This window comes from Emiliania huxleyi, assembly GCF_000372725.1.
Source record: "Emiliania huxleyi CCMP1516 unplaced genomic scaffold EMIHUscaffold_347, whole genome shotgun sequence".
NCBI lineage: Eukaryota > Haptophyta > Isochrysidales > Noelaerhabdaceae > Emiliania > Emiliania huxleyi.
Genome location: NW_005199387.1, coordinates 52,507 through 65,455, shown reverse-complemented (window position 1 = coordinate 65,455; position 12,949 = coordinate 52,507). Strand labels below are relative to the sequence as shown.

At 64.8% G+C, this 12,949-nt stretch overlaps 5 protein-coding genes across 5 annotated transcripts; 2 read left to right on the top strand and 3 right to left on the bottom strand.

Moving 5' to 3' along the window:
• Positions 1–2,238: 2,238 nt before the first annotated feature.
• On the bottom strand, positions 2,239–3,212 carry EMIHUDRAFT_75194 (mitochondrial carrier family; the record flags this gene model as incomplete). Its single annotated transcript, XM_005773087.1, has 2 exons — positions 2,239–2,614; positions 2,689–3,212. 2 exons carry the CDS (start codon positions 3,210–3,212, stop codon positions 2,239–2,241), a joined length of 900 nt encoding a protein of 299 aa, XP_005773144.1.
• Positions 3,213–3,420: 208 nt separating this feature from the next.
• On the bottom strand, positions 3,421–4,195 carry EMIHUDRAFT_241930 (hypothetical protein; the record flags this gene model as incomplete). Its single annotated transcript, XM_005773086.1, has 3 exons — positions 3,421–3,476; positions 3,662–3,823; positions 3,901–4,195. The coding sequence occupies 3 exons, from the start codon at positions 4,193–4,195 to the stop codon at positions 3,421–3,423; spliced, it is 513 nt and encodes a 170-aa protein (XP_005773143.1).
• A 1,190-nt stretch (positions 4,196–5,385) lies between these two features.
• On the top strand, positions 5,386–6,413 carry EMIHUDRAFT_469931 (hypothetical protein; the record flags this gene model as incomplete). Its single annotated transcript, XM_005773085.1, has 3 exons — positions 5,386–5,848; positions 6,153–6,205; positions 6,281–6,413. Coding segments are annotated over exons 1-3 (630 nt in total), but the record flags the coding sequence as incomplete, so codon positions are not given.
• A 207-nt stretch (positions 6,414–6,620) lies between these two features.
• Positions 6,621–8,117, top strand: EMIHUDRAFT_444650 (hypothetical protein). Its single transcript, XM_005773084.1, has 4 exons — positions 6,621–6,859; positions 7,087–7,142; positions 7,458–7,737; positions 7,813–8,117. Exons 1-3 carry the CDS (start codon positions 6,842–6,844, stop codon positions 7,699–7,701), a joined length of 318 nt encoding a protein of 105 aa, XP_005773141.1. The 5' UTR covers positions 6,621–6,841; the 3' UTR covers positions 7,702–7,737; positions 7,813–8,117.
• A 1,715-nt stretch (positions 8,118–9,832) lies between these two features.
• EMIHUDRAFT_241926 (hypothetical protein) lies at positions 9,833–11,470 on the bottom strand (the record flags this gene model as incomplete). The annotated part of the gene is made up of 3 exons (XM_005773083.1): positions 9,833–10,417; positions 10,490–10,586; positions 11,196–11,470. The coding sequence occupies 3 exons, from the start codon at positions 11,468–11,470 to the stop codon at positions 9,833–9,835; spliced, it is 957 nt and encodes a 318-aa protein (XP_005773140.1).
• Between the last annotated feature and the right edge of the window lie 1,479 nt (positions 11,471–12,949).

Sequence of the window (12,949 nt, the reverse complement as noted above, 5' to 3'; positions counted from 1 at the left end):
AGGAGGTGCATGCGAGCCATTGAGAGTCGAAATATAGCAAGAGGTCGCACACTGACGGCTTATTATGAGGGGATGAGAACCCACCGTCGCAAAACTGCATTGGGTCTCGAGTTCGAATCCCGCAGTTCGACTCGGCGCAAAAAAACCCAGACGGGCGTCAACCCAGACGGACGAGCCCGCTGCGGGTGCGACGAGCGGAGCGGCAGCCGCTTCGGGCGCGGGCGGCGCCCCCGCAGGAGGTGCGGCCGGAGCATCGAGGAAGAGGAAGGGCGCGCGCAAGACTGCGGAGGCGGACGGGGTGTACGTGGCGGACGAGGCGGGTCCCGGGACCTCGGAGATGGGCCGCGAGCTTGCCGCAGCCGCGGACTGGCCCGAGGACGCGTATGAGCGGCTCGTCCCGCTCGTGCAGCAGGCGCGTGCCCGTGGCTGTGCGTGGCCGCGGCTGTGGTCGCGTCGCTGCGGCGGCCTGCCTCCTCCGCCCCGCTCCCCTCGCCGCCACGCCCGGCGCTCGTCACGCTCGGCTCGGCGCGCCCCGCTGCAGGCGATCGAGCAGCGATCGGTGACGCAGACCTTCGTGTGCCACGCCCTCTCGCTCGGCACGGCGCAGTTCTCGATGTGGCTCCACCGGCGCTACATGAACCTCACGCAGCGTGCGTGCTACTGCGCGGCGCGCAAGCGCCGGATCGAATCATCGGGAGTCGTGACACTCGCGCCCTGAGACTCACCGCCCCCGCCCAGGTGCCGCCGGCGGCCGCGGCGGGGCGCGCCAAGCGCGGCAAGGCGGCCTCGATGAGCTACGACGAGCGCGACACGCCGGCGGCGGTCGAGGCGAGGGCGGCGGCGAGGGCGGCCTCGTCGTCGATGCCGCCCCCGCCGTCGGCGGCCGCGCGCGATGGGCTGGCGCGGCCGAAGCGCACGCGCCGCGACCGCGCCGCCGACTCGCCGCCGCCCGACTCGCCGGCCGCCGCCGGAGCACGCTCGCGCGAGGCGGCGGCCCGCGCCTCGGCCGCGGTCGAAGCGATGCTGCGCTCGCTCGAGCCGCCAAGCCCGCCGCCGAGCTGCTCGCTGATCGCTTCGGCGAGGCGGCGATTGCGCGCGCGGGCCTGCCGCTAGCGCCGCCGCCGCCCTCGCTCGGCGCGATGCTGAGCCGCGCGAGCAGCGGCGGGTACACCTCGGCGCGCGACGCGCTGGCTGACCTCGAGGCCATCGGGAGGGTGCTCCGCGCCGACAGACCGCCGGCGGGCGCGCCGGAGGCCGAGGCGGCGGAGGCGGCGGAGGCGGCGCGCGTGCGGCAGTTTGTTGGCGACGCCGTGGCCGAGATGGGCGCGCTGCTCGAGGCGGAGGCGGCCGACGGGCACGCGAGCGGCACGTGGGAGGCGTGGGAGGCGGAGCCGGCGGAGGAGAAGGAGGCGGTGCAGCTGACGGGCGGCGCCTTCTCCGGCCAGACGGGACTCCTCGTCGCGAGGCGAGGCGAGTGCCAGCAGGTGCAGCTCGGAGGCGGAGATCGCGCCGGCCTGGTCGTCCCCGTGCTCGCCTCGCGCACTCGCCGGCTGCGCGCCTCCCACGCCGGCAGCGTGCCCGCGGGGCCGATGTGATCAAGCGCTGGTAGCGTGGTTTAACCTCAGACCCATGGTCTCACAGTGTGCCGGCGAGTCGCCGAGCAGTGTCGCTCACACAAGCCGCAGCACAAGTGACTGAGGGCCAGTGAGGGCGAGCCCATCGCTGTCACAGCTGTGGCAGCCGCACAGTAGGCTGTGCCGTCTGTGCAGAGCGTGTGAGCAGCAGAGGAGCTGCTCTCCAAGCTTCAGGCGCAAAGAGCTGCATGCCATCGAAGGCGCTGTCGAGGTTCGCCGAGCGCGGCGCAGGTTGGAGGACACCGTCACCGACGAGCGCGTTGGAGTATTCACTCCGGACAAGCGACACGCACACGAGCTGCGGCCGTGTCGCCGTCATAGCGGCGAGGCGCGGGACACCGTCTGTGGCGAAGTGGGTCGCGTCCTCCGATTTCCTCAACTCACGGTCCACATCCCCTTTAGCCGGGGTCGTTCTCCCGATGGGGGACTAGCACTAGCCGTCTTCCACCTGGTCCCCCTCGGGTCCCTGCTGCTCCTAATCTCTTCGAGGTACATCCTCCTGCTGATCTCCGCAACTCGTCCTGCTCCACCTCTCGTCTCGCACAGATCGACGAGGGCGCTTTTTTTTGGTTGACTTTGTGTCTTGTCAATGTCTCTCGAAATGTCAGACTTCCGACCGCGCTCGCTTCATCCTCTCCAGCTGCGGGAGCTCGCCAGTGCAAGTGGGGGCCGCGAGCCGCTTGGCGACCTCGTAGAGGAAGAAGGAGATGGCACTCCCGGGCGCGATGGCGAGCACGCGAGCCGGCGCCCCCGCAAAAAAGGCGCGCGCACCTTCGGCGCGGTACAGGTCCGCCGCGATCGCCGCCGCACCGCGCCTCTCTCCGACCGCCGTCTGCAGCCGCGTCTTGACGAGGTCCGCGGGCGAGGTGAGCAGCGTCGCCGCAGCGGCGGCGGCGCAGGCGCACGCGGACGAGGTCGCGGGCGGAAGCTGCGCCTTGTCGGCGACGCCCGCGTGACGCGCCACGAGGTCGCGCCCGTGCCTATTCGGAGGAAGAGGGCCGAGGGTCCGAGGACACGCGTCCGGGCACAGCCTCTTCCACCGCCGCGGCCGCACTCGTACGCGAGGAAGTAGGCCACGTTCCACGGCCACCACGTTGCGTTGTTGGCCCAGTACCCGCGCATCAGCCCCGCCGCGCCCTCGGCGCGCACGACGCTCCGCAGCCCGTCGAGTGCCGAGGCGTACCGGTAGCCCTGCCTCCCCACCAGGCTCTGAACCTGCAGCCGCTCCTTGATGACGTCCACCGGAGTGTACACCAGGCCGGCCGCACTCTGGCCGAGCAGTCCCGCGCAGATGTACGCTGCGGTGCCCTCGCCGAGGAGAGCCTTGCTCCACTCGTACCCTCCAAAGTAAAAGGCGCTAGCAAACGGGACGCCGAACGCGACTGCGCCAAAGCCTCGATACAGGCCCGCGACGCCCTCGTCGCGGAGCACAGAGAGCAGAGCCGTTGGCATGGAGGCGCGCGCGAGGCGGCGCACACCGCCGTCCAGGCTTCCCGCCACCTGCTGCCGCGACTTGATTGTGTCAAAGGGATGGGTGCAGACGCGAGCTGCCACGCCGCTAACGCCACCGCTGAGCATGACCCGCCCGGCGGCTTGCACACCGGCGTAGAGCCGGCCGCCATCTTCACGAGGCGCCATCGAACCTGGTGCCCTTGACATTGTGCCCATGACGATAGGCGTGCCCTTGAGAGAGAGGTCAAACCACCTCACTATACCCCGGGGGGCCGCGTGCACTCACTGTACGGCTATGAGCACCTTCGTGGAATGTTCCGTTGGTGTTTTTTCTTTATTTTTTGATATTCGATTTCATTCGTGCGAGACACTCGGGCACTCGGTTTGCGCCTGGACCCCTCACAGAGCGGCACACACACACACACACACACACACACACACACACACACACACACACACACACACACACACACTCACTCGGGCACTCGGTTTGCGCGTTCCTAACCCTAACCCTAACCCTAACCCTAACCCTAACCCTAACCCTAACCCTAACCCGTTGGCTCAGCAGGCGGTACCAGTACGAGGCCGATCTGAGAGGAGTGCGAGTTCGCCAAAGCCGTCTGAATCTACCAACTGGAGGTAGCGCTCCTGCGCTCGACAGTTGCAGCCACTGCGGTGCATCGCCGCCTCGATTGCGTACTCGCCACTCTCGATGACGTAGAAGCTATCGCTTGCATCTACGCGTACCGTGTCCATAGATGCAAGGAAGCTGGTGGAGCGAGAGAAGCAACGTGAGCAGGCAGGGGTAGCGCACCACCCACATTGAAGAGGACCGTGCCTACTGTGATCGGAATCCGGTGAAAGTGACGCGTCAATCTCCGCAGGACCGCTTCGGGCACGTGTTGCAAAAGATCGATGCTGCGAAATGCCTCAGACACGAGACTCATCACAAAGTTGGAGGGATCTAGGGTGTTGTTGTTGCTCATAGTGCCCTTTGTAATGCACTTTGAGCCGGGCGCTCCGCTGGACTCGTTCCGTTCGCAGCTGATGCGGCCACTCACCGTCTTCCTTACTGTGTCGGGCAATACACGGATATGCGTCCATCTCATACCTGATAACACGCTTTGCATAACATAATGCCAATCTTGTGCGCTCCCTGCTCGAGCACAAATTATGGTGCCGGGCGCTTACTGCGTGGAAACAGGTGATGCTCTTGCCAGCTATGGGGTTGGGAAAGTGTAGCTCCTCCAGCACACTGGCGTAGTTGTGTATGCGCTGCCACACCTGTTTGTTGCACTTTCAAGTTTGAGCAAAGGTCAATATTATTATACATTTTCAAGTTTGAGCAAAGGTCAATATTATTATACATTTTCTTTTTGAAATCCTAGAAAAAACGCGTGCGCGCGACGCGCGTGGAAAAGCCCTCTCTGTCGCGAAAAAATCGGCGGACGAGGTTGCAGCTTTATATGGTGTCGATAAAAAAACGCGCTGCACGCGTCGCAGGTGGAAAAGCCACCTGCCTCGCGAAAAAATCTGCGGTTGCAACTTATATGGTGTGGATAGACGGTCGCGAGCATTTTTTCCGTTAGATATTCCCTGGAATATACATGTAGACCAGTGGAGGGCTGCTTCTCAGGGAATATATCTCTCCGGTAGCTTGGGGTAGCTCGGGTGGCCACCCGTGCGGGCCGTGCGAACGCGTGTTTTCACTACATACTATGCATATCAAATATGCTCTACCAGGCACTTGTGATGTGCCCAGACGCCCGGGACATTACGGACGTGGAAGTAGGGCTATAGGTATAGCCGATAGGTGGCTGCCGGCTGATTAGAACACCACAGCTGAGAGCTGTTCATGGAGCTGTTATCTGGAGTGATGGACAGTATGTTTAAGAGGCTTTAGTCGCAGTCGAAGTCTGAACACTGGAGTGATGAGTCTGATTGCAGTCGAGCCAGGCGAGTCGCGAACGGCGTGCCTTCCGATCGCACACACTCCTGTGTGGACGCTCTCACTGCAGTCAATATATCGGCGAGGATTTCAAATCGTTGGAGTCATCGTTGTTGTAATTGAGACTGACGGCCGTCCTGGGTTGTATTTACAGAAAATAAAACCGGCTCGGGGGGAAGATACCGTACTCGTACAGGGGTGTCAACAATAGTGTACCAGTAGGATCCGGGCGCTACGTCTCCCGTAACGGACATGCGTCAAAATCGTCTGTCCGATCCACACCGCATGCGCACACCTTTTGTGCGAGAGCAGAGACGTTTGTTATCTTACAGAGAAGGTTGGCGGCCTTCGATCGCAGGAAGCCGCTGCATGGCTCCCGGCGCACAGGTCGACCTGATCTCGTACCTCTCGGGCGCCGGCCTCGCCGCGCTGGTCAACTTCCCGCTCTGGAAGGCCGCTGCCATTGGGCAGAGTGGCTTCACGGCGCAGGGGCCGACCTTCTTCGCGAGGCTAAAAGTGCTGCTCGGCCCGCCGTACAAGGGCGTCGCGGCGACGCTCTTCGGCATGACGTGGGCACGCGCCGCGATCTTCTACTGTGCCGACGCCGGCCGTGACCGCATGCTCGCGCTGGGCGCCTCGCCTGCCGCGGCGACCGCCCTGCCGGCGGTCGGCATCTCGACGCTGGTCCAAGTGGTGAACCAGCCAATCGTGCGAGGGACGATCACGATCCAGGACCCCAGCTCGCGCCACGCCGGCCTCGTCGCCGCCCTCCGCCACATCCACGCCACGCGCGGCGTCAGCGGCCTTTGGCACGGCGCTCTCTCCCTCACCCTCGCCCTGCACTCTCGCTGCGAGCCCGGCACCCCTCTCTCATCGTCTTCTCTCCTCCTCCTCCGTCTTCTCCTCACCTTCCCACCCGCTCTCGCCTTCTTCTCCCGTCTCACGTCACCGCCACCGCCACCATCGCCGTCGCCACCGCCATCGCCGCGCCCTCGCCACCTCCGCCATCGCCGCCGCCGCATGCATAGCACTTGTTCCCGCCCCTACACAGTGTCCCCTACAGCCAGTGGCGCCAAGCCTCTGGCCCCATTCCCCAACGCCGACCCCCAAACCCCTAGGCACGGTTCCCGCGGTGGCAAAGACGGTGCCGAAGTATGTCGTGGCGATCTGGGTGTGTGGCAGGGCGCGGGGCAGGAGGCCGCTTCTGCGAACCATCAACTGCGACGCGTCGCCCGTGATGAATTAGGTGAAGGACGCGATGCAAGAGCTGCTGCCGAAGCCGACGGCGCCGCCCGGCGCGCCCGGCCACAGGTCACAGGTCCTCCAGGCGCGCGCATGCCCAACAAGTAGTTGCGTCACTCCCGCGCCCACGGAGCGTCACCCCCGCGCCACCGGACAAGGCCAGCAGCAGCAGCTCGATCCCGTTGTCCCGGGCGGCGGCTGTCAAGCCGATCTCGGCGACATCTCGGCGACATCGCGGCGACATCTCGGCGACATCTCGGCGAGATTTCGGCGAGATTTCGGCGAGATCTCGGCGACATCTCGGCGACATCTCGGCGAGATCTCGGCTAATCTCGTCCAGGCGTCGGCGGTCAAGTCGATTGCTGCGGGCGTCGCCGGCGCCGCGCTGTTAACGAACCGTGGCACTTAATTTGAGTGGTCGGTGAGAACGGTTTAATGCGAACTGCCAGGCGCCGCGCCGACTAGGAGTTACTAACAATGAAGAATCATGAAGAATCATGAAGAATAATGAGAGGTGCCGCCAGGCGCCGCGCTGACTAACCCCCTGGACGTGATTCGAAACGAGATGTTCAAGACGGATGAGGCGCGGGATGGGGAGATATGGGGAGATATGGGGAGATATGGGGAGATATGGGGAGATATGGGGAGATATGGGGAGATATGGGGGATGCCGCCGGCCGTCGAGATGTTCCCATGTTGTCGTCGAGATGCCGTCGAGATGCCGTCGAGATGCCGCCGGGATGTCGCCGAGATACAGTCGAGATGCAGTCGAGATCGAGTCGAGATCTAGCCGAGATTTGTTCTGGTCAGGCGCTCGGCGAGACGACGCGTCGGTTGCTGCGTCGCGAGGGCGCGTCTTTCTTGTGGCGAGATCTAGCCGAGATTCAGCCGAGAGGCAGCGGAGAGGCAGCCGAGGGGCAGCCGAGGGGCAGCCGAGGGGCAGCCGAGGGGCAGCCGAGGGGCAGCCGAGGGGCAGCCGAGGGGCAGCCGAGGGGCAGCCGAGGGGCAGCCGAGGGGCAGCCGAGGGGCAGCCGAGGGGCAGCCGAGAGGCAGCCGAGAGGCAGCCGAGAGGCAGCCGAGAGGCAGCCGAGGTGTCGGCCGGCCGCGATGGTGGCGAGGCATGGCGCGCGACCTCGCCGCCGAGATTGCCCGAGATCACCCGAGCTGCACGCCGAGATTAGGCGGGGCATGGCGCGCAACCTCGTCGCCGTCGCCGCCCCCATCGGCATGACGATTTTCCTCACGGACGCGATCGTCGACTACCGCAGCTCGCGCGGCGTCGCCTCCCCCGCCGCCTCCGCCTCCGCCGCCACAGCCCCCGCCGCCTCCGCCGCCGCTTCCGCCGCCGCTGCCGCCGCGCCCGCCGCCGCTGCCGCCTCCCCCGCAGCCGCCGCCGCGTCCGAGCGGGGGTTGCGGCCGATATGAGCTGTTGGAGTCCAGCCAGTGGCGGTGTCGCTAGAGGCGGCGCGGCACAGGGAGCCGGCGGGACACTTGTCCGGGACACGTCCACGACATGTCCGAGACACGTCCTTGTAGGTGTCGCGGCGCAGTGGGCTTGCGCCAGGCGCCCGCCGGAGCCCAGAGATGCCCTCGTGGAGAGGGCGCAATGGGTTGGTGGCGCGCGTGGTGGCGCGCGTGCATGCGCATAGTCGGTGTAGGCGGGAGCGTTCGTGGGAAACGCCGGGTTGAGTGTTGATCATGTGTGAAATGTGCCGCGTCGAGCAGTTGTGTGCGGCACGGCCCTCCATGTTTAAACGCGCGCGGTGGTGTGCCGTGTGCGCGGTTGTAATGTCTCCTCAGGACGGTTCCGTTTTGTGTCTCGACCACAACTCTCAGAAAGCGCAGGTCCCGCACAAAGTGGCCCTCACACGTCGGGGGCCCGCACCGGCCGCCGCAGCGCCGGTCGTCGGACACAGTCGCCGGACCGACGAACCGCTCGGAGCCAGTAGTCCCAGCTCAATGCCACGCACCACGCCCAGGCAGCCGACAATAATAATCGAGACGACACACTCCAAACATTCGCACGCACGTCACCTGCGTGAACGTCACACACCTCGCAACTACAGCGGCGCGAGGGGCACAGACTCCTCCTGCTCCTGAGAGCTCACAGCTCACGTCGGCAGAGGGGCGCAGAACGCCTTCCTCGGCCCTCAGACCATCTGCGCTGGGGCTGGTGGGTCAGCCGAAGCGCGAATCGCCGAGTCGCGCGTGACGCGGACGGCGAGCGCGACAGGGAGGACGGTCACGGTCACCCACAGGGTCCACGCGGGAAGAACGAGCGCCGTGTCGCGTGGGTCATCCCCATCCGCGCCGTACTCGGCCACGGTGGGTGAGTTGTTGTCGGTGAGCGCAGGTGGCTCGGCCTCGAGGAACGCCGCGCTGATGGACTCCTTGACCTCGTCGAATTCAATGTCGCCATCTTCGTCGATGGCCTCTTTGCCAAACGTCGCCATAACCTTGCCTCGCACGTGGTCTTTGATTGCCTCTGTGAACGTGGTGAGGTTGAAGGCCATCAAAGGCAGGACGGCTTCGCACCACGCGTCCGTGAACGCGGTGACGTTGACGGAGAGAAGGTTGCCGAGCTGCAGTGCGAGGTGGGCCTGGGCCTGGGTGAGCGCCGACTCGACGAAGCCCAGGCCGATTGCTGTCGCGTTCGGAACGAAGGCGAGTGCCTCGAAACTTTTCTCGGCAGGCGCGACCATCGCAGCCGCCGACTCGGGCGTGCTAAACGCATGGCTGGCCGCGAGAGCTCCGACGATTAGCAGGCAGGGCTTCATGGCACCTTCCAGCAATCGGCGACCACCGCGGCCTGAGGGGGACAGGTGCCGCCGAGTTTCGGAGAAAAGAGAAAAAACAACGACGACGACAATACCGTAGGCTAAGGAGGATCACTTCCCTCCCAGGTATCAAATCACCTTCCCATGGTATACTCGCGATTCATTGGTTGGGCTTGGGGGAGGGCGGGCTATGTGTTGGCTAGCTACTCGAACGAGAAAGAGTGTCTCTCTCTCTCGAACGAAGCAGCTGCTGCTTCATCGCACCTTCAACATCCCAGGTACATACAATCACCTTCCCATGGTACCTAACTATCTACTCGTACTCGATTCAATTGGTTGGAGGGCGAGCTATCTATGTGTTGGCTACTCGAACGAGGGGGCGGGGGTGTGCCGGGTGGACCCCCAAGCGGGCGAGCCGGGCCCGTGTGCATAGTTCGCGCGCGGGGGGCGCGCGAGCATGGGAAAGACGCACCTCCATCTCGTCCTTGCTCACCGGCGCTTTTTCGCCGTTGGCACCATCGTTGCGAAGATGACACTCTTGCGCGGGAGCGAAATCTCAAAACCTCTCAGCTCGCAGGGGGAATTTATTTGTTTGGGGGGTGTTCGACCGGGCTACCGATCCGGCCGATCGAACGAGGTCCATAAAAAAAGGAAAAGGAATTTGCGCCGACCGAGCCCACCCGACCGACACGGCGACGCGATGCTCTCGCCGAGTCCTCTCGCCTCGGGTCCGACAGCTGTAGCTGTAAGAGTCGACAAACGAAATCATGACGAAAAGGTCACTCTTCGTCCTCCGCACTGCCCGACTCTGACTCAGAGTCAGGGTCCCTGGCAATCGCCCCGATGGCCTCGAGCAACGCGCCGACCATGGCCGACTTGGTTGCGGGCCTCTCGAGCCGACGGAAGCGGAGCTCGTCGGCGAGCTGCGGACCTCGCATGGCGAGCACGTCGGCGACGCCGAGCGGCCGGCGGCTTGCGCGTGAGACCACCCACGGCAGCACGTGCCGTACCCACACCTCGCCGAGGCCGCGGAAGCCGCGGTGGTACTCGAGGTGGTAGCCGATGGGCGCGAGGAGCACCGCGAGGCGCCGCGCGTCCGCCGGATAGACGTCGTGGCTCAGAGGGCTCCACCTCGCCGCCGCGCGCACGATGAGGCACGCGGCGTCGCTACGCGCACCCTCCGGCTTCGAGAGGGCGAGATCGAGCGGCTTGAGCACGCCCGAAGACGTGGGGTCCGCCGGCGGCTCGTGCAGCGTCCACGGGTCGCGGAGGAGCTTGCGCACGTGTGGGGCGCCAAGGATGTCAAAGTGGTGTAGCGGAGTGCGCCAGTGCTCGCTCGTCGTGAACCACTCGCGGAGCGCAGCCTGAGCCGCAGCACGGCCCGGAAAGTTCCATGTCATGTCAGGGTTCAATATGGAGCGTGTGTGAAGCTCGACCTGCGACTTGTCAGCGCCGTGTGCGCACAGTAGCTGAACCATCGCCACGCCGTTGGAAACGTCAAAAGCAGCGCGATATTGCCACCGCCCCCATGCCCTGTAGTTGAAGGAAAGTGCTTCGTAGAGAGGCGTCTCACCACTCGCGTTACCCGCATGCACGTCTGCACCGGCTTCAAGCAGACAACGCACATCACCAAGCGCGTCGACGCCTTCGCACACGGCAACCATGAGTGGTGTTTCACCATTGCCATCTTTTGCTTCCATTCTCGCGCCTGCAGCGAGCAATACCTGTATGGTCTCTGGGCCACGCACCATGTGCAGTGGCGACTTGTGTTCAGGCCCGATGATATTCACATCTGCGTGAGCAGCGAGTAGCATGCGAACGTGCGCAGCGCTTTCGGCACAGTGCAGCGGCGCATAGTTGTCGTCGTCCTTGCGATTGACATCCGCTCCGCGGCGCAGCAGCAGACGTACGGTGGCGGTATCTCCGCGTAGCACGGCGTAAGTGAGCGGCGTGCACCCCGAATAATCCTCGGTAGCGAAGCACGCGTTTATGTCTGCACGCGCATCGAGCAAGCATTGTATGCCCTCGAGGTCGAGCATGTCGATTGCGGGCCTCAACGTCAGGGTCATGTGATTGCGTCTGAATGGCACGAGCTGCTCCGGGCGAGCGGGCACTCGGAGTACCGTGCGGTACCCGCGATACCTTGTCAGCATGCCGTCCACCTCCCGCCACAGCTCTTCGCGCCCATCCACCGGATCCCACTGGTCATGCGAGAGAAGGTCCTCGAGGACGCGCAAGCGCTCGCTCGCGATGGTCAAAATTGGGTTGTTGTCATCCGCCACGTCGTTGCCGAAGAGGTCGAGCTGCTTGAGCTGCTTGAGAGGCGGCCTCTCGCGGTGTCGCCGAGGCCGCGCGGCGCCGGGAGCATCGGATGAAGTCGGAGAGTTTCCCCGCCGCGCCGCCGAGGAGGGCCGCATTACATACGTACTACCTTAGCAGCGGGAAGGCTCGCAAGTCGACTCGCCGAGCTTTCCCGCGCGCGAGGCGTCGGGCAAGATTCTCTCTCTTCACAGTGGTCTTCATACGCGACAAATTTTAGGGGAACTTTGGGACCGTTGCTGTTCCGCAGTATTTTTGCAGGGTTCGGGTGGATCCGTAGCCTAGTGCTGCTTGCCCAGTTGACGGCAAACGGGCGTTCACGAGGGCTGACGGCCACAGCTGACGGCCACACGTTGCCCCGTTTGCTGTCGACCAGCGCGCGGAGATGCAAGTTTTCGCCTGTCCGCGCCCTCGGACGACTCGTTCGAGGAGAGCTCCCGAAGCTGGTCGAGCTGCGCGCAGGGCTGCTGCACGCGCCGCACGGCACCCCCGCCCCGGCGCGACGCACACCGCCTGCTCGCTGAGGGACCCGCTCGAGCGTGCGGCGTCGGTCGTCGCGCTCGTGCTCACGGGCGCAGCTGGCGAGAGCGGCTCTGCAACGCCTTCGCGCTCGACGCCGCCTCGCCCGAGGCGCTCGCTCGCTCGATGATCGCCTGCGCCGAGACGCTGCGCGAGCTCGCCTTCTTCGCGCCGGTGGTCGAGTACGTGCGTCACGCGACGCACCGCCCCTCGCAAAACCGCATCTTCGCCCGTCTGGGACCTCTTCGTACGGCTCCAAAAACCGCTCCTTAACGACGGCTACGCGGCCCGGCGGTCGATCTGCGCCTTCTCAGCGGTGGAGGGGATGTGGGCGGTACGTGCGTACCGCGTGGTGTTGCGACGGTTTGACGAGTGCGACTCCCAGCGTCGACTTTTCGACCCCACGGAGCCTCTGCTGCTCCGGGGGGGGGGGTCTGCAGACCACCCGGCCGAACTTCAGAGTCGCGGTGCTCCTCAAATACCGCTCAAACGCCCACGATGTTGTGGAGGGGACATATGCTGATGATCCTGGCCCGATTGGTTCGCTCAGAAAGCTTCTGGGCGGTCGTTAAGGTTCGCTCCCCGCACAACCGCCCGGAAGTATGGTACCCTAGACGCGGCTCCGACTGGTTGGGCACCTCGGCTGGGTCCATCGGCAAGAGGCCCGCGCCGTCGGCCAGCCCCGCGAGCGCATGGGCGGCCGGCGCTGAGCGGAGGACGGCGGGCAGATCTCGAAATCTTCGCTCGAAAATCACAAGGCGCCAAGGGGGGGGTCCGAATAAGATACATCATACATGCGCCTCTCAGTCTCGCCAGAGCGTAAGCCCTTGGTTGGTGTGCGACGAGACGAGTTCTTCGCCATCGCAGCGAGCAGCAAGCCACCCGCCGCAAGCAGCCGGAGGCATCGCCGCGGCACTGGCTGCGCCGCGGTCCCGCACCCGTCGACGACGCTCCCCCGTCTGTACGGCAGTACGCGGCTCTAGCCTCTCCCCAATCTACGACACCGTTCGTCACGCTCCGCGCCGCCAGTGATGTCACAGCGGGCATGCAAGCGGGTA

What these genes read in the sequence shown, in the direction of transcription:
- EMIHUDRAFT_444650 (XM_005773084.1), top strand. An exon ending in GAGGGCGCGTCTTTCTTGTG is followed by an intron (nt 7,143 to 7,457) that starts GCGAGATCTAGC and finishes CGCCGAGATTAG; the next exon opens with GCGGGGCATGGCGCGCAACC.